We start from the raw sequence: 26,468 nt of genomic DNA on the forward strand, positions 1-26,468 counted from the left end.
TCCAAAGAAAAACATGTTTATTGCATTTCACATTAATTATGCGACTACTACGAGCCCCGCCCCTCTCCTACCATCCTGTCACATGACTCAGTAAAAACATGCGTCGGAAAACAAGCATGAGGAACGCAAGAAGAGAAGTTCATTAAGTCGCTTCCTGTTGACACGTTGATAATTTAAAAAAAGAAAGAAGAAACAGTCCTTTGAAATCTCACGGATTCTTGTCCCACCGCCAGTTCCGGTTTGGTGCGTGCCGTCTAGTGCTTGGCGAGCTCGTTGGACAGCCAGTCGAGGCCTTCGTAAAGACCCGTCCCCTGAGTGGCGCAGGTGGCCTGCATGTACCACTGAGCGCAGGCACACAAGAGGGTTAGACCGCCTTCAAAAGCAAACTTTGCGTGGCATTGGCACGCATCGACGGCAAATCAGCGATATCATAGAGCGTTACGTACAGTACGACTGCGGAGGTTGTTCAGGCCCAGTTTGTCGGTGAGCTCGCTGGCGGCCATCGCATTGGGAAGATCCTGCTTGTTGGCAAACACCAGCAGCACGGCATCCTTCAGGTCATCCTCGTGTATCTGGGGACGCATCGTCACGTCAGTGACACGGCTTGTCACGTCACAGGCGCGTTCACCGTACTAACCATTTTTGAAAGCTCGTCGGCCGACTCTGCCACTCGCTCTCGGTCGTTGCTGTCCACCACGAAGATCAGACCCTGCGAGTACAAATGACCAGTTCGGACAAAGGTGGCAAACACGTTTTAGGGTTAGGGTTAGAAAGCAACATAACCAAGTGACTAAAAAAAACAAACGTCTCAAACCCAAAACCAGAATACCCAATGTGGTATTTAGTATAAAATTTGATTACCCCCACACCAAATAGTCTGTTCTTGACAATACTGCCAACACTTGGGTGGCATTGGGTCACTGATAAGGGACGTTAACCGTCGCATAAGTGTGGGCGTTGTAGGGCTGCACGATTTTGAAGATTTTGATCTATATTATAATGCAAATCACTGTCACCATTTGATGAAAAGTACAAGGTGCTCTATTCTGGCGATTATATTGTATTTGTTTTTTGGGGGCTAGAAAAAGCAGCATATTCACCTTTGCTGGTATCAGACATGCACGATCACAAGTTACAATTAGTGCTGAAAAGATGCTCTGAGAGGGAGCTTGTCACCCGTACGCAGAAATACTTCAGAGATAGTTTTCCGATTTTTTTTTTCAAATCCTGAATGCTACTGTTAGCGATGTAAGCTTAGCACATGAATGACCGCTAGTTGCTGCCTCCCTTTCATCTGTTTATTTTGAATCTGTCGCGGTTCATTTTTGTCAAATGAGCCGTACGTCCAAATAGACATACGCCCATCTATAGCATGAGCTTCTCCCTCTCCTCTTCTATAGTGGCAGAAGTTACTTCCATTACATCCACTTGGGTACACAGCAATCACAGGAAAAACCCGAGGTGCGCGTGGAGCGTGTTATTATCGGGTTGCGCTGACTGGAGGCACCGGAGGGCAGACTAACACGTGTTAGCCAACACCACTGATTGGCCAGCGCCATTATGAGCCGAGCGTCGCCAATTCTGGTCAGCTAATTCATTTATCACTCAAACGCCAAAGGTTGGGGCAAAGAAGAAAAAAAATACAAAACCTCAGTCTTGCGATTAGATAATTGCACTATGTCAAACCTCGATGTCAATTAGATTTGGATTAATCGTGTAGCCCTAGTGCGTCGGCAACCTGTGTGTTCTGGAAGTAGTGTCTCCAGAGAGGGCGAATCTTGTCCTGGCCGCCAACATCCCAAACGGTGAAGCAGATGTTCTTATACTCCACCGTCTCCACATTGAAACCTGAAATGGGGCAAAAACCTGAATCTCACCAAGTTGCACTTGTGTTCATTGGCATGGCAGCTAAGAGTCAACTGACAACCGTCCCTGCCGCCTTTGGCCGCAAGGCCCAGTGAGTCAGTAGGTGAGCTGCGTCAGTATTCAAGAACGGACTTACCGGTCCCACATCACACTCAGGTGCCACACACCTGACACACAGCTAAATACTGAACAGAAAGTTTAAAAAAACGTGTTGTATAGCTTTCAGGCTCACAGACCTCAATGACATGTCCCACATTGTTTTTATTTCATCGATAACTGCGCTATTTTGATGGACTTTTTTCTTTGTACCAAATGTCACTGACGAGGGTCAGCCTGAAATACCGACGAAGACAGTGATGGCCTGCACTGTCTGTTACTGACGGATAAAAATGCCCATCTCTGGGGTACAGTCAACCCACGACTGGTCTCCTGCCAATCTCACAAACCTACCTTGCTTGATTTTTAACTCGCTTACCGATGGTCGGAATGGTGGTGACGATCTCTCCCAGCTTGAGTTTGTACAAAATGGTCGTTTTCCCAGCTGCGTCCAAGCCCACTGTCACGCAAATCAAGCAAAAGAAACACACAAGTCAGTCGAAAAGGAGAAGTCGCGAGAATAAACAATCGGGACGGCTCGTTCCGAGTTAGGATTGCGAAAACATGTCGACACGTTCAAAGGAACGCTGCCTGGGAAAGCTTACTAGCTCGTTAGCTCAGTTGAGCCCATTTTAGCTTAGCTTAGTTTAGCCGGGCTCACCCATCAGGATTCTCATCTGCTTCTTGCCGAACAGCTTGGAAAACACCGCCGAGATCGTCAGCCCCATTTTGAAGGGAGGATGTCCTCGTCCTCGTGTGAGATGCGATGAAATAAGCGCTGCCCGCGTTCGGCTACGGCAAAAGGTCCAACCGTGAGCCCAAACCTCACTGGAATCTCCTTCTCCTCCTCCTCCTCTTTCTGGTCCTCCTCCGTGCCACGTCCGGGCCAACGCGGAACAAATGACGTCACGAAGCGCTGAAAAAAAATATTGCTACGCGCGTTCTACACATTCGGGCTCCTCAAAAACAAGGGCATTACAAACGAGTCCGGCCCTTTATCAAAAATAAACCCAACGTCATATCAATCTTATTTTTTGGTAAGAACTTAAAAAAAGTGATTTTAAGGCCGCGGAATTGTGAATTTAGCATTTAGCTATAGTGGCATCTACCTCACTTCCGGCTCAAGACAACATGGCGACTTTCAGTTGACTTTTTTCCTGCAATTAAAAGAGATGAATTGTTTGCATGCAACATGACCCATGCTAAGGTAAGAAACGGATAGTTAATGTTGATGATTCGCAACCTTCAACTTTATTTAATGTACTTTCCTGTCGCATTTAGCATTAGCTTATGTGAAAAATTTCCAAGGGTCATTGATTTGCACGAGACCATCAGATCTTTTGAGACGATTGATAGGTTATTAGTATTACTTAACTTAGTTAAATATGGATACATGTATTTTTTTAGGTCAGCAGCGGGAAGGTAAATAACGCGGGATCCGGCGATTCGATCGCTATTCGGCGTGGCGGATACACCCAAACACAGCATTAGTGATTCGGTTTAGGACTTGTGTTTAAAAAAAAAAAAAATTAAGACTGTTTCTTTCCCAGAAGCACCGCAGCTGCGGTTGTGCATGTGAACACGTTTGGGAAGCAAAGACAGCCAACAGTACTGCTTTTTCAGCGCGTCACACACTCGCTTTATCCTTGCAGATGTCCGACGGAACTTGAGACTGATTCGGTCTGATCACTCAAGGAAGTCAAGTGATGGAGAAGTTTGGAATGAGTTTCGGGGGCGGCCCCAGTAGGAAGGAGCTTCTGGAAATGGTCGAGTCCCAGAAGAAGCAGCTGGCCCAGTACCAGAGCCGCTTCAAGGATGTGGTCCATGCATACAAAAGTCTGATGAAGGAAAAGGAAGCCCTGGAGGCCAGTCTGAAAGTCTTGACCATGGCCCAGGATGGCTACGAGCAGGCCGCAGTCCTTCAAGATTGCGGAGATGGCATTGACGCTTTGAAAGCGGACAAGGACATGATGGAAGAAGCTGAGGCAGAAGCCGCAAGTACAAGCAGGTCCGAAGCTGTCACTGTGGCGGCGGAGTCGCAATGGGCCGCGGCCGCTCACAACAGGGAAGCGGAACGTCGAAAGGTCCATTTGAAGAACCAAGTGGGCACACTCACCAGCGCACTGGCCACTGTCACGCAAGAGAAATCTCGCATGGAGGCCAGCTTCCAGGCTGACAAGCGCCAACTCAAGCAGGAAGTAGATGACCTGCAGGAGCACCTTGTCGCCACCAGTGCACAACAGCAGGCTGAGGTCCGCGGCCTTCAGCTGCAGCTGGCGGAAGGCCGCGCTCGCATCATCACGCAGCAGCATGACCGTGAACAGGAACAAAGTCACCAGTTGCAGCAACTGCAGGAGCTGCAGAAGATCCTGCAGCAGGAACGGGACCTGCGACAGGACGCCGAGCTCCGCCTGCACGAGGCAGAGGCAAACTTCCTGGCGGCGGCGCACGCTGTGGACCGCAGGGCTGAGTTGGAGGCACTCCTGAGGCAGGCCGGGGAGGAGCGCGAGCAGCTGATGAGGAAGCTGCGGGTGGCCGAGGAGGAACAAGAGGAAGCGGATCCTGGGTTGGAGCGGCTACAGCAGGAACTGAGCCAGCTCAAGAAGAGTCTCCAGGACCAAATTCGCAACCACAACCGCAAGGTAGGTCACAAAGAACCCTCGGCAAAAGCTGAGATGCTCGCTCATGTTTGAGCAGCATAATGTCAGGTGTGTGCGTGTGTGTGCAGTTGTGTCAGGAGGAGGCGCGCGCCCACGCCGCGGAGCTCCGGGTGGGAGGTCTTGAGCAGCGCGTGTCCGAGCTCTCGGACCTTCTGGGTTCTTGCGAGAAGGCGAGGCAGCGAGAGCAGCAGGTGTCTCAGAGGCTTCGAGAACGGATGGCGCAGTTGGACACAGAAAACCAGACGCTGGCCTCCAGCAGGTGCCCGGACGACTCCCAACTGGATGTGTTGGCCCTGAAGGACAAATTGGAGAAGGTGAAGAAGCTGCTGCAGGCCGCTCAGAGGAGCCCACCCCCCGGGACTTCGAGCGAACCGGAACCCGTCCAAGATGCTGCGTGGCAGGAGGAGCTGCGGCAGCTCAAAGACGAGTTGGAGTGCTACAAGCTACGAGCGAAGGTATAATAATTTGCCCTTTATTAGTCCCACAATGGGGAAATTCGAGATTCGAACCCAGGCCTCCTGGGGAGACTGGGTCCTGAACGCGGCGCCTTAGACCACTCGGCCATCCTGGCAGCCATATACGCAAAGCACTTGAGCGAAATGCTTTGTTTGTTTTCACGGCCAAGCTCATTTTAGCGGCAGTCAAACAGTAGCCCCAACTAAATGCAAGAGAATACAACAAAGTCTTAAGTCGAGTTTAAAACATTAATTTCACGCGTTTTGGAGTACCGGAGCCCGAATGGAGAATGCTCTAGAACAGTGGTGTCAAGATCCAGTCCTGGAGGGCCACTTTCCTGCTTGCTTTCAATCTCAACGGCTGCAACCCACCTGATTCAAATGATCAGATCATAAGCAAGTTCTGAAGAAGCCTGACAAGTATCCTGCTCAGGTGAGCTGAGAGATGGAAAACATGCAGGACACAGGCCCTCCAGGACTGGAGTTTGACACCTATGCTCTAGAACCTGCAGACTTCCTTGTGGCTCTTGGGATCACTAAAAGAAAGTTCGGCACCAAACATACGGTACCACTAAAGCGAGCTAGGAAGGTGCCAAGTCGTGTAATATTTCATCGGTCATTAGCAAAACATTGAAATCGCATCTCAAGTGCACCGGGAGCCAAAGCAAGTTGGCTGCTATGATTGAACAAAATGAGGTACGAGATGACTTCTGGGGGCTTGTCGTCAGGCGCAACAATTCTTACATCGCTCAAGTACTAGTGCAGTTTGTTCGAGCGGCATGCCAAAGTAGTCCTACAAATGAGAAAAGTGAGTCCACAGACCTTCTGCTGTTCCACCGTCTTTTCATGTAGGCGGCGTCCAAGACCAACAACAGCAATGACGGCTGCACGGCTCGAGAGTTGGAGGAGGCTCGCGAGCAGTTGGCCGATCTCAGGGAGAAGTACATCAACTTGCGCGTGGAGAGCGATAACGCGGCGGCCGCGCACCGCCGCCAACTGCAGCAAGAGCAGCAGCACGTGGCGGCGCTGCTGCGTTGTCAACGACAGGAATCCGAGCGCAACCAGGCTGGTCACCGCGACGAGCTGCTGCATCTGGAGGCTGAGCTGCACAAACAGCGGGCGAGGACCGTGGCGCTGCTGGATGAAAAGGATCAGGAGCTGGAGCTCTTGCGAGCCGCCGCGCCCGCTGCCAAATCCGCCCTGGCGCAGAGAGTGTCGAAAGAAGACGACGACGAGAAGGAGGCGCGCCAGACGGACGTCATCGGACGAGCTCTGTGGCTGGCCACGCCCGCTGAGCCGGCGCTGCTCCTGTACGCCGAGCAGCTGGCCCGAAAGGAAGTGGAGGCTGCGGGCCTGAGGCGGCAGAAGCGCCAGCTGGAGGACGACATCCATCGGCTGCACGGCAAACTGGCGGCCGGCGCCCAACGCCACGACGACGAAACTCACGAGCTCCGAATGCAGCTGGACAAGCTGAACCGCGAGCAGAAGCGCGAGGGCTCCAACGTGGAGTACCTGAAGAACATCATCTACAAGTTCCTGACGCTGCCCGATGCCAGCGGCAGGCAACAGACGCTCAACGCCATTCTCAGCATCCTTCACTTCAGTCCACAGGAGAAACATTCTGTCCTCAGGCAGCAGGGGGCGCCGTGGTGGAGCAGCCACAAAAGATGACGAGCAGTCAAACTTGACATTCATCAAGCAGATTTGGATGTTTGTTTTTCCAAATGAACCCATTTTTTTTCTTTATTCAACATTCGGATGCCAAACATTCCGATAAATTTTCACTTCTCATTAATGATCCTCTACTCTCGCTGGTCATTCGTTCTCAGAAAGTTTGCGTGACCTTCAAACGACACGGTGACAACCAGCTCGGAAACAGATCACACACCTTCCGTTTGTCATCATGCGTTGAGCACATCCTGGAGGTCTTTGGGCAGCAAGCTCATGATGGACATGATCAACGATTCCAGCCTGTTGCAAATGTCATCTGTCTGCTGCAGCTGTTGTCCTCCAGCTTTCATCTGAAAAGCAGTCACAAGGCGGAGTGGCTTTGAAAATGGATCCGAATGCCGCAGCTATGACTTGGCTCTGTGAACGTCAAGACACACGCTTGTCGTAGGATTCGTGACTGAAGCGCTTAACATACTCACACGGTTACAAAGTATCTTTTTTCAAATATGGTCAAGAAATAAAGAGGAAAAGATATTGCTTGCAAAAATGATTTTAGTGACACTTGCCAAAGTGAAGCTGAGTAATCCTGCCCAGTATCTCGTTAAGGTAAAAGCAAAAGTTTCTGTGACTACCTATTGAGCCAAAGACAGGATCGATTGATTTTGTTATTTGAACGCAGCGATTGTGTGTGTAACTTATGGTTCATTTTGTGCCTCTCGAGAGTGAATTGGCGATCAGCGACCAGAGTTTGAAAAAAAAAAAACTACCAGAAGATGACGCAATATCTATTTAAACGTATCTATTTTCTTTACACGTGCCATAGCAAAACTGCACTAAAAAAAAGGTTGATCCACTTATGCTGTCCTGTGAAAATCACGTCCATTTTTTTTTTTCCATGAATGCCATTAGTGTGAACATTTTGGAAAATGACGGGACAGCGACAATTATGTATTGTGGGGTTCCGTTCGTCTCTTAACTTTAAGCAGCACTGCTTCAAAGGATTTTTTGGGGGCTCAGGAAATGAGACTCAAACTCACCAACTTCTCTCGCAGCTTCAGAACCAAGTCGACAATTTCCACTTTGGACTTGTCACAAGTCCATCCTAACAAGTCCTGGGAGACATGTCACACATTTGTCAGCACGGGGACAGGATGGAAAGTCTCGTTGCTCACATGCCGCCGACTCACGGCGTCGCAGATGACCTCCAGGTGGAGACTCTCCAGTTTGCGAGTCATCTCTCGGAGACGGTGGCGGTACCAGCCGTCGAAATTGGGAGTCCTGAAGAACTTCCTGAGAACAAAGCGGATCAGACGTCACGCGAGCGAAACCCAGTCGTCGTGACGACGGCCGTACCTGTAAAGTCCCGTCCAATCACCTCGCAGCGCCGAGGTCAGCTGAGGCCCGCTGTGCTCCAGCATGGACATAAACTCGTCCTGACTAAAGGGCCGAATCTGCGGAGGCGTCTGCACGCAAAGTCCCAAATGAGCGCACGGCTGCGACCTGATGTGAACGTCATGCTCGCTGTTGTTTACCTTCCAAGGCGTCACCGACCTCTTCAGCGGCATCAGGTTGGCCATGTAGCGCTCCTGAAAAAGGTCAAGATCGAATAGCTTCAGGCCGAGTACATACGCACCATCGAGCCGTTTTTGGCCCAAATTTGCACCCTCTCAATCGAGTACGTCACATGCCCGACAATCGAATGTCTTCAAAAACCTGCGATACTTTCTTTTGATCTGAGGCTTGTTAACAGTGGACTACAAAATGACTCAGGTCTGCAATGTTAAATGGCAAACACATTTTTTTTTTTTATCTTGACCATGAAAAAAAACTGTGTGTTGAGAAACCGGCTCACTCTCAAGCCATTTGTCTCGGTGGACTGTAATGTGAACACAATGTAGCCAATCAAAGAAGCACCCTGACTGACAAATAAGAAAGCAACACTAAATAAATGTGTTGTTTTGTGTCAAAGCAAATTCCTCAACCCAAAAGTCTTTTCTTGCCAACACGACCATTTATTAAAGTTCCTGCTTGTAATCCTGTTCTTCCAAGCCTGAAGCGTCTGCTCGTCTTTTTGTTTGTGAGATCATGTGTGACCATGCGAGGGTTCGGAGTAGAGTATTTGCGTGTGTGCTGTTCCGTGATGGAATTATCAAAGCAGACAAAAAAAAAAAAACTTTTTTTTTGCACGTGTTTTCTAATGTGGTCAACAGTGCTGACAGGTCAAACATTATTATTCTTTATGTTTTTGTCCAAGACGCCCCAACAACGCCTCAGACTTTCCAACAGCCACGTCAGCTTGGTGCGTTGATGCCTTAACCCGTCGATGGCGTCCATTCGGCCATCACAAGGGCTCGATCGGCCCTTAATTCCGATGCCCAGCGCGAGCCTGGTGGCGTTTGGTCTTACCAGCGGGATGATGAAGCTGTGAGTCAGTTCCAAAAAGTACCTCCTCAATATGGCGCTCTGCACTTCGGACGGCCGCCGTCTCTGGATGCCCTGCGGAGACAAAGGTCGTAGTTGTATTCAGAGTTAAATTTTCAAGGCTTAAAGGAATTTTTTTTTTTCATCAAAATTCAAGAACACAAATCTTCAAGGTCACTTTTTTTTGTCGAACGACCACACATTCCCACATGACGTGGCACGAAATACAATTAGCCCCATCTGTCCCAAGAAAATAACATGATTTGAAATAAATCTCGGGCTCACGCTCCTCAGTGTCCCTGGGAAGGTCTATCCAGAGGTGCAGGAGTGGCGAGTCCGTCGGGAGGTCGAATCTCGGATTCAGGAGGAGCAATATGATTTTCAATGTCTGAGTTTGGTCCGCACTGCCGGCAGTAAATCGGATTTCTTTCCAGTAAGGCTGCCCTTTGTCACCGATTCAGTTTGAAACTTTTATGGACAGAGTTTTTCAGATTCAGGCATCTGATTAGTTAGGATGCCCCTTGGATGCGCCTCCCTGGTGAGGTTTTCCGGTCATGTCCCACCGGCAGGAGGCACCGGGGACGACCCAGGACATGCCGGAGAGACGTCTGTCTCCCGGATGGCCTGAGAACACCCGAGGATCTCGACGTGGCCGGCCGAGGAGAGGGAAGTAAAGCCGCCTCCTCCGCGATCCGACCTCAGTTAAGCGGCATATGAATAAAAATATTAGAAAAGGATAAGGGGCTTCAATGTCAGCAACGATATCAAAGATGTGAAAATGCGAGAGGCTTGAATTTGACATGATGATGATAAGGTCATTTTTGTGCTTGACAAAAAAAGAAAAGCATGTTCAACATGCAGGGACGAATGGGCAGTAGTTGAGTTTTAGTAGTGGAATCAATTCTAAGTTTTGAAATCATCAAATGACAATTTCAATTGCAACCAAAACATTGGTGATTCTTATTCCCCCCCCCCCCCTAATCGTCCAGCTCTACAAAGGCGTCGCGCGCTTCAATCGACTTGATGTGCTGCATTTACCTTCAGCAGACGTTTGATGAGGAGCTTGTCTTTGAGCAGGAAGCTCTTGTAGGCCGTGAACAAACCTGCGCAATCGGTACAGCGGGACTCAATACATGCACATGGAACAGCACACACACAAAAAGCGCCACCAACACGCACCTGGTTTGGTGTCCAGCGTCTTGAGTTTGGCCACTTTCTTGATCTTGAGCTGCTTCGGGACATCACCTGACACAAGACGAGAGACGGGCGGCAGCGGTTGATCTCAGACCTGTTTGGACGCAGCAAGGACTAATGTGCGCCCTTACCTGACGTTGTTGCGTTCTCTCCCAGTCGCAGTACGTGAGGCCAGTTGTGGAAGGTCTTGATGAAGAACGGGTTGGTCACACCCAGAATCACGTTGGGCCTGAACAAGACAGCACAAGCTCGGGTACCGACGGTGAGGCCGACCGACGGCGCCGAGGCACTCGTACTCACGGCGCCTGCGTCCTGGTGGTGTATTCTCGGAATTCGCTGTCGTGGATGGTGAAGTACGGACGGAAATCACAGTGGAACTTGAGCGGAGCAATAGAGCTGAGGTTTCACAGGTTACACGGTGAGCAGAACAACCGCGCAGCAGGCACCTCCCCCGATTGGCCGGTCCGGGTACCTGACGAGCGCCAAGACGGTTTCCGAAGAGACGGCTGGAGAGGGCGCCATGACGACGACGGGCTCGCCCAGCAACGCGAGTTCCCACAACGTCTGCAGATGGATCAGGACGGACTGGAAACACCTGCAGAGGTCCAAGGTTAGCAGAGATGATGTCACCGGCAGAAGCCAAGCGGTCAGCCCAAAAACAGGAAGCGGAAGCAACCTGAAGAGGTCCAGCTCGTGGACGGAAGGCAGCAGAGTCGGCGTCTGTGGCGCGTTCTGAGGATGAACAAATTGGGAGCGTCAAGCACAACAGAAGGAAATAGAAATAGAAATCCCTTTATTGTCATTGTACTCAAGTGTGCAACGAGATTAGAGGGCTCCCCTCTCCAGTGCAATACAACAATAATACAGACAAATATATAAATTAGATAAATAAATAAGATATAAGAAATATATATATATATATTTATATATATAAGAAAATAAGGCAGGACGATACTGGATGCTCTTCAAGTTCAACCTCTGGCTGTGGCTTGGAAGCACATACCTCGGCTTCAATGTTTCCAACTCGCTCATTGTATAAAAGAAAATGGCCGCTGTGTCTTTGGTGATGGCTTTCTCGTCTGATTTTGAAAAACCAGGAAACCCCCAAGGAGCACCTTATAGATCGCCTGCAGGTCTGTTGGACTGTCAAAACGGCTTACCAGTGGCAGGACATTGCGATTTTCTCGGCATGTTGGAGATTTGATCGTTAGAGAAATTATCGAAACCAAGTGTTGCATACTAATAATCATCTGTTTCCTAATAATAGTGAGAAATCATGAAGAAAACATGAAAGAAAAAGTCCGCTTGCACTTTCAGAAAGGTTGCTGCTCAAAATGACTGATTCTCTTTTTGGTAGCTGACATAAGAAAACAAATGTTTGCATGAAATTTGGATGAGAAAGAGCAGAGCGAAGAACAAATATTGGATTTTTCATTTCCATTTTACATTCAAATCTCCCTTTTTGCTTCCTGATTCAAAGAAATGATTTTGAGATCACACTCTTCATTAAGCATCCTCGACTTAATGAGGTTGACCTTTGTTTTGAAAAGATCCATGCCCGCCGGCTGGCTGTCCGCCGCCATTTGCCTCCTGAGGGTTGACACAACTTTTGCATCGGGTTTTGCATTTTGGTGGCGATCGGTCGCCGTTTTAGACATTACCTCACGTGCCTCCCTGCCGTGATGTAGACACTAAAACCGGAAAAAAAAATAACAAGCTGAGCTCCAAAAGGGGGCGTGCCAATTTGTTAAAAATATTCTCACAAAAAAAAACAAAAAAAACGTAAATCTCTTTTGGGGGGCATTTTAGTACTGATGTCATTTTGACATGCAAACCTATGACAGAAGTGCCAATGGTAAGCTCGTCCAAGTGTAGCTTTAAAGTCTTTTATAAATGCACTTGAGTGCGTGGAAAAAAAACAAAAAAAAATGTCTGACCTCCTTGGTCAAGACTCCCACTGGACTTCCCGCTTTCTCTTTCTGGCTCGGAATTCGGACCTGAGGACAAAAATAGTGTCAGCCAGGGACTGGAAAATAAAAGCGTGTGCGCTGGCCTCACCTGTAAGACCACACCTAACAGCGGGAGGTCAAAGGTCTGTCCAGCCGCCAGGAAAGGCCACTGATCCATCTGCTTGCACACTGCGCATCCGAGAAAATGTCAGATGATGATGATGATCATCATCGTCATGACCATCAACTGTGTGCGCGGTGACATCACCTGTTTCCAAGCAGGGCTGCGACTTGTGGAAGAAGTCGGGTGCGATGATGTGCAGCACGTGGTGGAAGAAGTGAACGAACGGCAGCCGTGACACCAGAACTAAAGACTGAAACGCACGTCCACATCATCGAGTCACATCGCCCTCTTGTGGCAAATTTCACTACACCAATTTGCCAAATTCCACAGTGACCTCTTATATTGCTTCGAACTTCAATAAGTGGATCTATCGACCACATTTTGAAGTTTTCTCTGGCACATAAAAAATGAACACAATAAAAGCAGACATTTGACATTTTCAACTTTTGTTTTTCCAACCTCAAATCTCACGTTGTACATTTCACCAATCCAATGAATTGTCCATCATCTTTTGAACGACAAGTTGGTATGCAGCTTTTCGTCACCTTCTGAAAGTATCCTCGCTTGACTGACGCGTCCTTGACTTGTCGGAAGTAAACGTAACCGTAGAAGTGTGACGTTTCACTCTAAGCAAAGACAAAGCAGACTTTCTGATTGCCGCGTCTTTATTTGTTGTATTTTTTTTTATTTCCCATATTTTGTGTGTCACTTTGTTGGCTCACCTGAAGGGGGGCTGGGGCATCCCTGTTGTAAAGGTCGCTGCGCAGTCGGGCATGTCTGCGGCCGACAGACTGACGCATCCTGAAGCTGAACTGAGTGTCCCCGATGCATCCTGGGGAACAAACAAGAGCCCCATCATCATCTCGAAAGGAAAAAACAGATCAAGATGAGACGAGCGTGAGATGGAAATTGAGAATTTTGAGTTTGGCTTTAACGACGAACGTCGAGAAAGTGTTGCAAGACAATGATGATTTGGGGGCGTGCTGTCCGGGATGCGATGAAGAACGGAGAAATTTACCTGAATACGAGTCCGGGAAGGAAAGGTAGCACAGGCTGCTTTTCTGAAGGCCGAAACGTTCAGTTGGTGAGTAAGAAGTCGTTCAAGCACAATTCGGCCCAATCCCAATACGCACACTTGCCCCGCAGTGGCAGCGAGTTTGCAGGGTGTCCCAATTCTCAAATGAGCTGTGACCGCCCCTTTTGCGCCCTTGTCCCACACTTCCGCTGCGCCAACTTCCACGACCCCTCAGCCAAAGCACATTTCATTACCAATTTGACCCAAATAGTGCCGACGTTCGGAGGACTACCTTTGCCCGTGTTGAACATTTTTTCCAAGAGTGAATATCCAATTATTACATACTTTATACATTGAATTTGTGAATTTCTTTCGATGCTTTCAATTCACCAACGTATTTGTGTTTTATTGCATTTGCCAACTTGCCGCAGATTGCGCAGGAGCCACAAATGGACGTCCATTTTTGGGATGGAGACCGAGAAACTTCCACGTGTATACTTCAATGACAAACGGAGAGTGTAGTGTTGGGATTGGGTCCTTGACTGCCATTGACTCACCTCCTTCTCGGTCAACTTCACGTCAGGAGGGTAAACCAGCTGCAAAACAAATCATTTTATTTATCACCTTTAGCAGCAAACAACAACGATTACATTCACCGTTTGAGGGTTGCAAAAGCATAGCGTCCACATTGAGTTTTTTTTGCTTTTTGCAAAACAAAACGTTGCCTCTTTGGCTCAAGAAATGTTAGGAAACACAAACGCCTCATTGATGCTGAACTAAGCTAACAGCCCGAACCTCGATGGCTTGTCCGAGCTCCAAGTCAAAGGTGACGACACACGCGCACTCGAGCCAGGACGAGAAGCGGGCCCACGGACATCGCTCCACCGCGTCTTCGCCGTCCAGCGGGTTCATGTCGACCGCAAATCCGAACCGAACGAGTCCCAACTCGCAATCAAAGACTGACAGGGTGTCACCAGGTGGAGACGAAGCGCAAGTACAAAAACAGCGCCGACGCGCTTTCGATTTTGATTTGATACGCGCGGTGACCTCAGTAACAAGAACCGGAAGCGCTATTCTGTATACGTTCAACAACGTTGTGAGATATAATTGAAGCTAAATTAGAAATCAAAATTATAAATGAGAATTCGTCATACATGGCTAAAATCGACCATGTGAAACACCGTTCATGTTTTAGGGAATAAATGGTCACTTAATCATAAATATAAATGAACAAGTACAATGTATTGTTGAAAAATCCTCTGTTGGCCCATGTGTTCGCTTAAAAAAATAATAAAACATTTGAAAAAAAAATGAAACGTTGCTTGCCCTCGAGCACAAACTTGAGGGTGGGGGCAGCTGTGTTTGTTGTTATTCAATTTTGGCACTTTTGAATATAATTTGAAACGAGACAGCAATGTTTTACTTCGAAAAGCCGACCGGCGGATGTACGCGCCGCGTTTCCGGCCCTATAAAAAAAGCGAGCTCGCATGCGGTGCGTTCACTTTCCACCGAGAAGGCGGACAAATCAGCATCAAGCATGTCCGCAGATCCGTCCTCGTTCGCTTCCGCCGCCAAGTGCGAGACCCGCCACCTCAACTTGAGCCTGCACGTCGATTTCGAGAGTGGCGTGATCCGAGGGAAGGTGGCCCTTACGGTGGAGGTCCTGGAGGAGCGCTTCTCCTCGCTGGTAACGTCACGGCATGTCAAGCCTGGCTGCATGCTAGCCAAGCTATGGGTGGACGACGCTTGTTGTTCGCAAAGCGCGAATACAATTTATGATCCTGAACTTTGACTGGCAGGCTGACTTGGCTTTTAACGGAAAATCATTTGGGAGAAACTTTAGTGCTGACAAAATGGCATTTTCAAACAGACGCGTGGTGGAAAAAAAAATTCAGCTCAAAAATTTCAAACGTAGCAGCCGGAATGTGTAGAATATTTTGAATAAGTGAAACCGTTTTTTTAAATAATTGTATTCTTTATAATATAATTAGTTCTCCAAGTAGTATTACATAAATATTATATTCTTTTATTCTGTAGTATTATATTTGTGCGATTTTATACACTACTAGTTTGTTGTGTGTAATAAAGTAAAATGTAAATAATGTTTTAAATATAATGTATATACTTTATATCGTTTGAAAATATTTTTCACTCGACTGAGAATTTAGTAGAACTATTTTTGAAATGTGTCGATTTGGTATTTTAATGTGCCCTTTATTTACAGTACCGAGTACAATGACATTAAAGGGCATTCTGAAGAATACCCCAAATATGACAATTCTTCATCACGCGCCTGATTTAAGATGACAGGTTCCTATCCTTTGCCCCCATTTGAAACTGCGATTGAATGATTTATTGATTTATTTGACCACAAGGAGTCATTAAAGTGAGATAAGAGGCCAACAGGTGCTTGGTTTTGTCTATTTCATCTGCTGCAGACTTTGGACACCCGAGACCTCAAGATCATCTCTGTCAGTGCCAACGGTCAGGCGGCCCGCTTTACGATGGGCCAAAAACACACCTTTAAGGGGACACCGGTGGAGATCACGCTGCCCTTTGACCTTTCCAGGTGAGCCATCCCCTCGGGCGAATGAATCGGTCGCGTGTTGACGATTGACCGCTGTTCAGGGGGCAGCATGTTATTGTGGAGGTGACTTACCAGACGTCGCCTTCTGCGCCTGCGCTACAATGGCTCTCACCGCAACAGACGGCGGGAAAGAAACATCCGTACCTCTTCAGTCAGTGCCAGGTGACTCATCCGCTGGCCGGCCGTTAAATGTTGGTCCATCTTGCTTGCTTCACTTCCCTCTTGCCACTTCAACCGCAGCCTTGCTTCCCCTTGTTTGTAGAAACTTTTTTTTTTTTTTTGCTGTCGTTTTCCAGGCTCATCACTGCAGGAGTATGTTGCCATGTCAGGACACTCCGGCCATCAAACACACGTACTACGCTCAGGTCAGCACAAGAAACAGTGAGAGACAGAAGGAAAAGCTGACAGAGACAGACAGATATGCGGCGGTGACTGTGTGTGTCCCCGGCAGGTGTCGGTCCCCAAAGATTTGGTGGCAGCCATGAGCGCCCTGCGAGACGGTCAGGACGTCGACCCTGAGGACGCCAATCGCATCATCTTCCGCTTCAGACAGAACGTATGCTAACAAGTCCCTACTACGACCATTATCTGTACCGCTTCTCCTCACTAGGGTCACGGGGGGTGCTGGAGCCTATCCCAGCTATTTTCGGGCAGTACGCGGGGGCCACCCTGAACTGGTTGCCAGCCAATCGCAGGGCACACAGAGACGAACAACCATCCGCGCTCACACTCATACCTCGGGGCAATTTAGAGTGTTCAATCGGCCTGCCATGTATGTTTTTGGAATGTGGGAGGAAACCGGAGTACCCGGAGGAAATTCTCGCGGGCACGGGGAGAACATGCAAACTCCACACAGGAAGGCCGGAGCCGGGATCGAACCCACGCCCGATGCTGTCTCTCACTGTGAGGCCATCGTGCTAACCAGTCGGCCACCGTGCCGCCCACGACTATTATTATTATTAACCGTTGTACTACACACTTTTTTTTTAACATGATCAGTTAAATCAACAGATATGTTAAATATTCAGTCAGATTTTATCTAGAAAAAAAAAGGAAAACATGCACAAAAAAAAAATAACTGCACAGAAGCAATATTTTCTTCAAGGCTTAATTAATACAGTATAAAGATGGAAAATAGGAAGTCATCATTGGAACCTCCCAAGTGACAATTGTTCACTTTATTTATGAATTAATATTTATCTTATGACGTCAAATGAAAGAATCTCACATTTGAGTCTCAAACGCTTTTCTCGTTATGGCCCGTCCATGATCCAGGAATTTGACAGCAAATTTTGGAGGCCCTCATCTTTTGTTTTAAGGAAATTATCATATCTGTATATGATATATTCGGATCCTGAACTTTAAAATCGCACAGGTGTACTCCTATTTCCAGATATAAACCTTTTTACAGCTATATTTCATACGCACTACAGTTTTTGGGCGTCCGTTTGTGTTGTGTTGGCTTTCAAATGATTTCTTATATTTGGCATTTGGGGAGTTTTGAGAAACTCGGACCTCAGCGGGGCACCAAATACGGCTGCGGGACAAAATGACCATTTCCGAGCCTCTACTTGAGGCACATGATGGACTTTGATTCTCCAATGCCTCCACTTGCTTGCATTAAAAAAAAAAAAAATCTCCAAAAAGTCCCACGTGTCGGCGCTACCATACGACTCTTTTTGATTGTCAGGTGGCCATGCCGTCCTACCTGATTGCCTTGGTGGTGGGCGCGCTGGAGAGCAGGTATGATGTAGTCCAGGTACGGGTCCCGGTCCCGGTCCCGGTCCGGGCTCACCTGCGAGCCACTTGTATCATACGCTTCTTTCAGGCAGATCGGGCCCCGGTCCAGAGTCTGGTCCGAGGTGGAGTACGTGGACCGAGCAGCCTTGGAGTTCTCCGAGGTGCGTTAGCCACACGCCGCCCACACGCAACTCTCACGTCACGGCAGCCCTAAGTGTCATTGTGCTCGTCAGACGGAAGCCATGTTGAAGACTGCCGAGGACCTGGTTGGACCGTACGTTTGGGGGCACTACGACATTTTGGTCCTGCCGCCATCTTTTCCCTACGGCGGCATGGAAAATCCTTGCCTGACATTTGCCACGCCCACGCTGCTGGTGAGCACGTGCGCACACACATGTAATGGAAGTTTTTGTGCGTTGATGTTCTGCGTTTCACCTGCAGGCTGGAGACAAGTCTCTCTCCAACGTAAGTCCACGTCGTTCCACGTCTCACCAAGTCATCGTTAGCGTGGAAACATGTTGACGTCATCCTCTTCCTCCTAGGTGATCGCTCACGAGATCTCACACAGCTGGACGGGGAACCTGGTGACCAACAAGACCTGGGAACATTTCTGGTAAATGCTGTCGTGCTCAATTGGACTTGGCCATGTCACAGGTTTCCGTTTTGTGTTTGTGCGTGCGCAGGCTCAACGAGGGTCACACGGTCTACCTGGAGAGGATGATCAGCAGGCGGCTGAAGGGGGAAGCCTTCCGTCAGTTCAAGGCCTCGGGCGGCTGGAAGGACCTGCAGGACTCTGTGAGAACTCTTCACACTTCTCACTTGGGCGGTCTCGACGCCGGCGCCTCCTTCTGATGTTTGCGTTGTGGCGCAGGTCAGCACCTTTGGAGACCAAAACCCTCTGACCAACCTGGTCCCGAATCTGCAGGACGTGGACCCGGACGACGCCTTTTCCTCTGTCCCGTACGAGAAAGGCTTCGCTCTTCTGTACCACCTGGAGGAACTCCTGGGGGGTCCCGGTAACTCACGGCCCACCCGTGCACGTGTCCCCCCCCCGCGGTCCTTGCGGACCTCTTCTCAGTTCTCCCGTTTGTCTTGTTCAGAAGTCTTTATGGGCTTCGTCAAGTCCTACATCCAGATGTTTGCCTACAGGAGTGTCACCACAGATCAGTGGAAGGACTTTCTGTTCACGTACTTCAAAGACAAGGTGAGGCGCGCCAAGAGACCACGAGAGTCCGAGATCCCCTGAACCGCTATCGTTTGTCTCTCAGGTGGATGTCCTGAACACGGTGGACTGGAACGCATGGATGTTTACACCCGGGATGCCGCCCGTCAAACCGAAGTGAGGATCGACTTTTTTTTTTTTTTTAGGCAACTTGCAACCGTCTGACCGACGTGTTGTCGCTTCTCCTTTCAGCTACGACACGACCCTCGCCGACGCCTGCATCGCGCTTTGTCGCCGATGGCTCCAGGTCAGACTCAACTGGCACGCAGCTCTTTTCCTTTGGTTTTTATGTGCGAGTCACAAGACTGTCCCGGTTCCCTTTCCAGGCCAAAGACTGTGACTTGAGCGGCTTCAGCGGGTCGGATGTGGCTGAGTTGTCGTCCCACCAGCTCACCGAGTTCTTGTCTCTTCTTCTTCAGGAGGTAAAACTCAATCCATTGTTTTCCTCAATCCGAGGTCGCCGTAGGAAGACGAGTCCCCATCCCGATCCATCGTCCGTATGTGCACGAGTTAGCGTTCGGTGCTTGCTTCTCGCTGCGAGTGCTGACCAGGCCAGGCGCTTCAGAGCTCATGAAAGGTTCGCCAACAGGGGGTCGAAGGGCAAAGTAAGGCTGAGGGCAAGCCAACTCGAGCTGTTGCTGGCCCAAACCTCGCTGGGGCCCCGAAAGGAATTTGAATTGGGCCCCCTCCCACCACAGCGTCACAGTCCAAGTCGACGCTTGTGTTAGCAATGTGGCCCCCATTTTGTGGAATTTTCTCGAGCACTTCATAGGCCTCGAAAATCCTGCAGAACAAAATCGATTCCCAATCGGTGACCCAAGTGCGCAACCTGTTCCGTTGCGCTGTTTAGGTGACGTTTTTGGGGCAAGTGGCGCCGTCGGGCTCTGCTACCGTCTTGTTCTTTTCAGGAGGCGCTTCCTTTGAGCCACGTGAAGAAGATGCAGGAGGTGTACGATCTCAACGCCTGCATGAACTCGGAGGTCCGCTTCAGGTAGGTTGACGTCTGCCGCCCGCCCGCGTCTGAGCCGGCTCGCTGTGATTGGCCGCTCTGTGTGCAGGTGGCTGCGACTGTGCGTACGGTCCCGCTGGGAGGAGGCGGTCCCCGCGGCGCTCCAGATGGCGACCGAGCAGGGCAGGATGAAATTCACACGTCCGCTTTTCAGGTATCGGAGCACTCGCTTCGGCGTTTGACGCGTCAGTCCGACGTTCTCGCCACGTCCCGCTTTGCTCCTGCAGGGAGGTCTTTGGCTTTGAAAAGTACCGTGAGGAAGCCGTGCGAATGTTCCTGGTTCATCGTGCCTCCATGCACCCGGTGACCTCCGGATTGGTCGCCAAAGACCTGAAGGTGTCCGTGGAACAGTAGGATGCGGACCGGACGCCTGTCGCTAACAGAAGGGCAAATAAAAAGGTTTTCACGTGAAAAACGCCGCTTTCTTCATTTATGTGAGCACGTTCCCATTTTAACCGGAAGTCAGGCAGTTTTGTTTTTTTTTTGATGCGCAACTTGCAACACATTTCGCAAACATTTATTTGGACAGCCAAGCAACAAAAGAGGCAGACTTTTTTAATGGCTTGTGTTTGAGCAGCTCAAGTTGGCACGTTCACAATAGCCGTTTATTCGCTTCGGACGGCACAGCTGACTTTCGGGCGAGAGGCGGGGTCAAGCCAGACGGGTCGCCAGCCAATGACCGATCAAGGATGGCCGAGTGGTCTAAGGCGCCGCGTTCAGGACCCAGTCTCTCCAGGAGGCCTGGGTTCGAATCTCAAATTTCCCCATTGTGGGACTAATAAAGGGAATATTATTATTATTATTATTAAATTTGGCTTCAGCTCAACGGCCGACAGGACTTTCGGGAGAAGGCGACACACCCGAGAGTGGTTCTGGGTTCGAAATCAGGGCTCCCGACTGGGTTGCGTACATTGTCCAAACTCTTTCTTTCGAGGGCTGCATCAGGACAACTGTTTGCATTTACGAAACATGCCAAAAGCGGCGATATCGCGTTATCGACAGTTTTGGGTCGACCCACAAAAACGGATCGGCACTTCCAACTTGGCATCCATTTGCGGATATCTTTGTGCTTTAATAATCGATTTTAGCGCCGGCCCCGTCAATTGTTATTTTAAGCAGATTCCGAGGGCTGCGGTCTGTCGTTTCGAGACCCGTGCCCTAAATTGTCCATGAATGCTCGTTTGTCACTTGCGATTGGCTGGCGACCAGTCCCAGGTGTCTCGAGAGGATGGGCACTACAGAAAACGGACGGACGGTGTTTGAGAAGGGCGAACACTTGCGATCACCTGGCACATCCTGACATTGATTTGAGAGCGGGTTACCGTCCGCCCGGCTCAGGTCCGGTCCGGTCCAAACATGGCGGCCTTGAGCTTTTGGTCTTGCTGGCAGCCTTGCCGTCGCAGCTCTTCCAGCAGAGGCACCAACGCTTTTCTGTGCTCGACCACCTCCAGCATCTCCTCCAGGATTCCTCGCTCCTTCGCCAGCTCCTCCTCACCCTTCAGGCGGTCTGCCGCAAAGAAGTCACGGCACACTTCAACAAACTTGGTGAGCCGCACAACTCAGACGCACACAACCGTCATCTGTACAAATTCGCCCCCCCTCTCGCAGTAAATTACGTGTTTGAATTGTTTCGAAGGTGTGTTTAAATACTTTGACAAATGCGCTAACCTTGCGTGTATTTCAATCGATTTCTTTTCACTTCCTGCTAAGAAGTGTTTTGTTTTTGTTGTTTTAATCATCAAACAATTCTCTGAAAGGGTAGCAGGTTAAATATCTAGCGTCCCCGAATCAGTTGTGAACAGTCACTGCTCTCAGTTTTTTTTTTTTTTTAAAGACCCAAAATACAACAATATCTCATTCTCGTTTCTATTTAACGTGCCGTCAGCACCTGAGGTCAAAAAAAGTAACGGGCCGATCCGGATCAAGTGAAGAAGGAGTAGAAAGACAAGATCTCGAAAAATCACAGTCACATTCGGTCGACGTTGCAAACGACAATCTGTCATTGGATAATCGGAGCCGACAAAGAATTGAAGAAGCGCGTGCCGACTCACCGTCCAGCGTCATCCTCTCTCGAAGCTCCTGCTGTAGTCCGCTCTGTCGGTCTTCCAACTGCAGTTCTCGGGCACTGAAGCCGCAAAAGGTCACAGGTCAGACACCCGCCGATCCGCCACGCGTGTCAAGGGTCACCTACAATATGGTGAGTTCCGACTCGTATCGGATCAAGACGTTCTTCTGCTGGACCAACTGGAACCAAAGCTGCATGAGGCTTGTTTTCTCGTCACCAGATGGTCCTGCGCGACATTTTGGCGTCATCACATACTTGTTTCACTTTGGACTCTGGACACAGGCGGAGCTACCATTGTATCTCCTAATTAGCTTTGGTTGCTACGGACAAAAATTGCTCACGCGCAGCAGCTGCAGCTGCGCACGTGCCTAAATTAAAGTGGAAGACAATGGTCCAAACGTTTGACCTCCTGTAAAGGTGAGAAAATCGGGGATCACTTCCGGTGCGTTTTTGGATCTCGCTTCCACTGACTTTTTTTTTCTTCATCTGAAGGTGCTAAACGTGCAACCACCGCGCCCTGCCCCTTACAATTTTCTTGGCGCTAGGTCAAATGTACTGGGATAAGGCTTTGAGAAACCTCTGCAGCAGTTACAATGGAGAAATTCTTTTGTTAGAGTTGATGACATTTTGCAAATGTCCAGTTTCCCGCCAGGACCTGATGAGAGTGTGCAAAGTTTGGCGTATGCTTAGGTGCTCAAAAACGCGATTCATTTTGGAGGAGAAAAAAAACAACAGCCCAAAAAAACTCTCAGCTTGGGCCCGAATCGTTACCTTGTTCTCCTCTGAGACTTCTTTCCAGGGCGACTCCTCTGCACTCCAGACGCCGCTGCTCCTCCTCCACCAGCTGCAGCTGTCTCTGGATCAGCTGACACGCAACAAAAAACTTGACTTTGCGTGACATATCGAGAGCAGGGAATCGTTCATCACTACGTATTAGAGTTTTGGCTTTTTAATTCTATTTACTTATTTGGTTTTAATTTCGCTCGTTTTGAATGGCAATCTGGGCGTCTTTGTTATTTTTTTTTTTTTTTACTTGTGTGCAAGATTGAAAAAAAAAAACCAAAAGACCATCAAACCTCCAAAACATCGCTTTTGCAGCAATTTGGGAGTTGTGAGCGGTCACGAATGAGTGACGGCGCAGCGACCGCGTTTGCAAGCATGTTCTCTCTCTCATGTTTGTTTAAAGCTGACATTTTTTCTAAATGAATAGGGGCAGTGTTTGTGTTCAGCCATGCGGTGGTCTGTTGCTCAAAGATATTTTCATACTGCAGGTCATGAATTTGTCTCCTTCCCAACATAAAAAAGGCGCAGAATGGAAACTCCTTTTTCCATTACGTGCAATGCATCATGGAATATATAGATTCTCTCGTCTTCAGCGAGCATTGCGGGCTGCACCGAGGCCACCTCCGCACATTCCGACAGCACGGCAACATGGCGACTCGTTACGTAGTCGTCACCTGAGCTTGGTGCAGCCTCTTGAGCTCCCGCCGCTTGCCACGTCTGCGTCTGCTCTCGCAAAGCTGACGGCGCTTCGTGAGGTGCGCACGCTCGCCGCGCCAAGACGTCTCGTCCGTGCAGAACAGGCTCTCGGGCACGCTGAGGCTGGACGGCTCCTTGGGCTGGACCAGGACGCCCACCACCTCGGTGGCACAGGACGAGCGTCTATTGCAATCGGCGAGAGGACCTCGCCGTGGGAAACGTTCCCGCCAAAACTGAGTGAAGAACATTTTGTGAGCCTTGGTGGTGACTACGGTGACGCTGGTGAGGGTGCAGGCATGTTTCTACCTTGATGGGAAATGCTCGCTTAAAGGCCAGCGCGTGAGGAACGTACGCCGGCTGAGAAAAACGAAAGACGGCAACATCCGAGATGTGTTCGCTTCCAAGTCATCTCATCGGAAACACAAGTGAAGCGTACCTGCGCCGCCGCCGCCGCCGCGTCCCGCTCGTTGACGGAAAGATTCTGTAACTGAGTCGCGATGTCGATGGTCTCCAAACGCAGCTGCAAACACCAACGCACACGTTTCCTCATTCAACATCCAAACTTTCTTTCCTCCTTTTGACATCTCTCACGTTGTTCCTGGGCTGCGCTGAGCATCTGTGCTGTGCCGTGGACCAGCTCGCATCACGTTCGTCCGTCACGCGGGCCGCCACAGGTGGCTCTGCTGGGAAAAAAAAAAAATGCCAACATAACGTTGACATCGTCACCGTCAACTACACCCATAACGTCATTGGGCTGATAGTCAACTACAACCGCGATGACATCATCGGAAGTCATCACTGAAGAAGTGAGTGATGACATCATACCTTGTTGGCCAGCATCTTTCCTCTTGTCCCCGTTCCTGGAAAACACGGCCTTCCACAGAGCCCTGGCACCGCCGCCTTCCGCTTGGCAGAAGGGCGGAGCTTTGACATGTTGGCGACCCTCCATGACTTCTGGCCCCGCCCACTCAACATGTTCATCTCGCAGTGGGAGTAGCTTCTTTACCGAGAGGTCTGTTACCTTGCCGAGAAGCGGCCCAGTGGGTGGAGCTTCTTTCTCAAAGTGAGAGGGGGAACAGACAGAGGAGGCGGAGTCGACCTTGGTGAAAAAAGAGGCGGTGGAGGCTGTTTCGAAGTGGAGCGGAGTCTCATATGCCGCGATTTCACCCGTATCTGTCGAGACCGGTCGATAGCTTGAAGAATTCTCGTTGATGACAAGCTCATGGCGGACTTGCACACTGACCGTCGCTGGATTCTTCCTCACTCACTGCCTGGTCTGCCTCGTATTCCTCGTCTTCCTCCTCACAGCACATCAGCCGTAGGTGGCTCTGTAGCTCCTCCTTCCATGCCACTTTGGACATTTGCAAGGCCAAAGTCTCCGTCTCAGACTCGGAACTGAACATAGCGTGTGGGATTCTTTGCTCATTCCAGGCATATTAAAAAAAAACAAAAAAAAAAAAACAAAGAGTGGAAAAGATTGGTCACCTGGAAGTCTGGTTATCTTTGTCTGTGCTCAGGTTGAAACATGTCAAAAACTCCTCAGAGATCTCCTTTGCATCCGTTTGGTCGGCTTTGTCGTTCTCCAACTCGATTCGCTCCCGCGTCACTGAAAAAACTGCGCATGCACATGCAGCCTCACAAGAGGTTTTGCAAAGCGTACAAATGGAGGATGACAACCAAGTCTCAGAAAGAGGAGCAGAAGGGCAAATGTTTCTCTTCGTCAAAAGCCAAACAGAAAACGATGCCGGCTCACCTGACAAACGCCGACGCTCTGTTGCCATGGAGACCTGAGAATTTGCAGATGACAGCAGCGACGTCTGCAGGAACCACAACAAAACATCACCGTATCATAATCATCACCAAGACAGCCCATGCTGCTGGGATGGCACACAACTGTCGCCACGGAAACCACACAATACAAACTTGTTGTCAATCTGTTTTTTTTTTCTCTTGGTAACCATCCAGTTTAAGGGGAAGTCAACTTCCTGTTTCATTTCAAATTGGCATACGTATTTACTTAACAGTGTGTTTTAACCTGAAGCCTTTAAGTCTTTCCAGAAATTAAATGTTAATAAGAATACCAGGTTTTTACTGTAGCGTACACATTGTGTATTTGTTGAAAAAAAATCATTCAGGGTCGACTTCCCCTTTTAAAATCCTGCTGCACAACCATCACAGGCTGTGGTGGGACTTGCACTGTGAAAACTTTTGCAACACGATCGGAGTCGTTGAATGGCCTCATTTACCTCCTTCCCCATTTGGGCGACAATTTCTGGTAAGCGTTGCTGTTGAGGACATTTCTTGTTTAACACCCAACACACTCATACACCACATGTCCACTTACACAAGATGTCCGATGATCACATGACATCAATTGCTGCTCGGAAGCCGGACTGGCACAAGCGGACGACTCGCAGTGCCGACATGAAAACTTGCCTGGAAAAGGAAATATCATTTTACTTTCCATCCATCCATATATCTAAACACACACCCCTCATTTTTCACGGTTAATTGCGAGCGAAACTCGCCACAAAAATTGAAAAACTGCGAAGTAGAGGTTGCCTTTTGATTTTTAATTTTGATTTTTATCTGGGAGAGATTTACGGCTCTCCTGCGCCGTTGCGAGCCCTCCGACATGGTTCCCAAGCGTCGAAATGCAAGTTGTCACACAACTAAAAATGGAACTTTTAAAAGGCAAAATGAAGAATAAAGAGAGGAAGGTGATCAACAAACTCGGAAATGGATGATGACGGAGGAACGTTGCTTAGTAACTACAATCAAGTTTTTATTTTGATCGCAAAATTGTCATACCTGACCGCGCATTTTACACAATCGTCATGTTTGAATGCACTTTCAAACCCTCAAAGCAAAAGTTAGTGCATGATTGCGGCTGCTGTTGCTTCTTCATTTCCTTC

General features: G+C 49.1%; 4 protein-coding genes and 1 pseudogene across 6 annotated transcripts in view; 2 read left to right on the forward strand and 3 right to left on the reverse strand.

The window, feature by feature from the left end:
* LOC148340983 (ADP-ribosylation factor 4) lies at positions 1 to 2,870 on the reverse strand. The gene is made up of 6 exons (XM_088284914.1): positions 2,624 to 2,870; positions 2,342 to 2,422; positions 1,739 to 1,848; positions 638 to 709; positions 447 to 572; positions 1 to 341 (listed from the first exon to the last, which is right to left on the reverse strand). The coding sequence occupies exons 1-6, from the start codon at positions 2,688 to 2,690 to the stop codon at positions 255 to 257; spliced, it is 543 nt and encodes a 180-aa protein (XP_088141040.1). The 5' UTR covers positions 2,691 to 2,870; the 3' UTR covers positions 1 to 254.
* gcc1 (GRIP and coiled-coil domain containing 1) lies at positions 2,610 to 7,282 on the forward strand. The gene is made up of 4 exons (XM_088284813.1): positions 2,610 to 3,169; positions 3,615 to 4,604; positions 4,691 to 5,077; positions 5,930 to 7,282. Exons 2-4 carry the CDS (start codon positions 3,669 to 3,671, stop codon positions 6,746 to 6,748), a joined length of 2,142 nt encoding a protein of 713 aa, XP_088140939.1. The 5' UTR covers positions 2,610 to 3,169; positions 3,615 to 3,668; the 3' UTR covers positions 6,749 to 7,282.
* dennd6b (DENN/MADD domain containing 6B) lies at positions 6,789 to 15,197 on the reverse strand. 2 transcript variants are annotated; one of them, XM_088284836.1, is made up of 20 exons: positions 14,247 to 15,197; positions 14,009 to 14,047; positions 13,455 to 13,497; positions 13,159 to 13,268; positions 12,982 to 13,062; positions 12,581 to 12,686; positions 12,422 to 12,501; positions 12,301 to 12,360; positions 11,040 to 11,095; positions 10,836 to 10,958; positions 10,664 to 10,759; positions 10,495 to 10,592; positions 10,349 to 10,414; positions 10,208 to 10,272; positions 9,155 to 9,244; positions 8,281 to 8,334; positions 8,102 to 8,211; positions 7,936 to 8,038; positions 7,786 to 7,860; positions 6,789 to 7,098 (listed from the first exon to the last, which is right to left on the reverse strand). In XM_088284836.1, exons 1-20 carry the CDS (start codon positions 14,361 to 14,363, stop codon positions 6,979 to 6,981), a joined length of 1,692 nt encoding a protein of 563 aa, XP_088140962.1. In that variant the 5' UTR covers positions 14,364 to 15,197; the 3' UTR covers positions 6,789 to 6,978. The 2 variants fall into 2 exon arrangements, with proteins under 2 accessions (XP_088140962.1, XP_088140971.1); XM_088284845.1 differs by lacking the exons at positions 13,159 to 13,268; positions 13,455 to 13,497; positions 14,009 to 14,047; positions 14,247 to 15,197 and having other exon boundaries at positions 12,896 to 13,023.
* lta4h (leukotriene A4 hydrolase) lies at positions 14,906 to 20,424 on the forward strand. The gene is made up of 19 exons (XM_088284824.1): positions 14,906 to 15,138; positions 15,890 to 16,020; positions 16,080 to 16,200; positions 16,335 to 16,403; positions 16,490 to 16,594; positions 17,729 to 17,781; positions 17,867 to 17,939; positions 18,012 to 18,152; positions 18,220 to 18,243; positions 18,321 to 18,391; positions 18,462 to 18,573; positions 18,650 to 18,794; positions 18,879 to 18,982; positions 19,047 to 19,117; positions 19,193 to 19,247; positions 19,327 to 19,422; positions 19,909 to 19,991; positions 20,059 to 20,163; positions 20,237 to 20,424. Exons 1-19 carry the CDS (start codon positions 14,989 to 14,991, stop codon positions 20,361 to 20,363), a joined length of 1,836 nt encoding a protein of 611 aa, XP_088140950.1. The 5' UTR covers positions 14,906 to 14,988; the 3' UTR covers positions 20,364 to 20,424.
* The window catches only part of LOC148340987 (uncharacterized), a 15,311-nt pseudogene continuing 6,658 nt past the window's right edge, over positions 17,816 to 26,468 (reverse strand). The window contains exons 18-33 of the transcript XR_015840175.1: positions 26,287 to 26,324; positions 25,898 to 26,032; positions 25,307 to 25,370; positions 25,039 to 25,168; positions 24,797 to 24,948; positions 24,379 to 24,726; positions 24,145 to 24,236; positions 23,990 to 24,073; positions 23,860 to 23,910; positions 23,532 to 23,786; positions 22,846 to 22,939; positions 22,201 to 22,300; positions 22,061 to 22,134; positions 21,296 to 21,516; positions 18,214 to 20,385; positions 17,816 to 17,988 (exon numbers count right to left, since the gene is read on the reverse strand). The product of XR_015840175.1 is annotated as an uncharacterized LOC148340987 (transcript). The remainder of the gene's footprint in view (positions 17,989 to 18,213; positions 20,386 to 21,295; positions 21,517 to 22,060; positions 22,135 to 22,200; positions 22,301 to 22,845; positions 22,940 to 23,531; positions 23,787 to 23,859; positions 23,911 to 23,989; positions 24,074 to 24,144; positions 24,237 to 24,378; positions 24,727 to 24,796; positions 24,949 to 25,038; positions 25,169 to 25,306; positions 25,371 to 25,897; positions 26,033 to 26,286; positions 26,325 to 26,468) is intronic.

Source organism: Idiotropiscis lumnitzeri, chromosome 2 (genome assembly GCF_059441095.1).
Source record: "Idiotropiscis lumnitzeri isolate Australia: NSW breed Sydney's pygmy pipehorse chromosome 2, RoL_Ilum_1.0, whole genome shotgun sequence".
NCBI lineage: Eukaryota > Metazoa > Chordata > Actinopteri > Syngnathiformes > Syngnathidae > Idiotropiscis > Idiotropiscis lumnitzeri.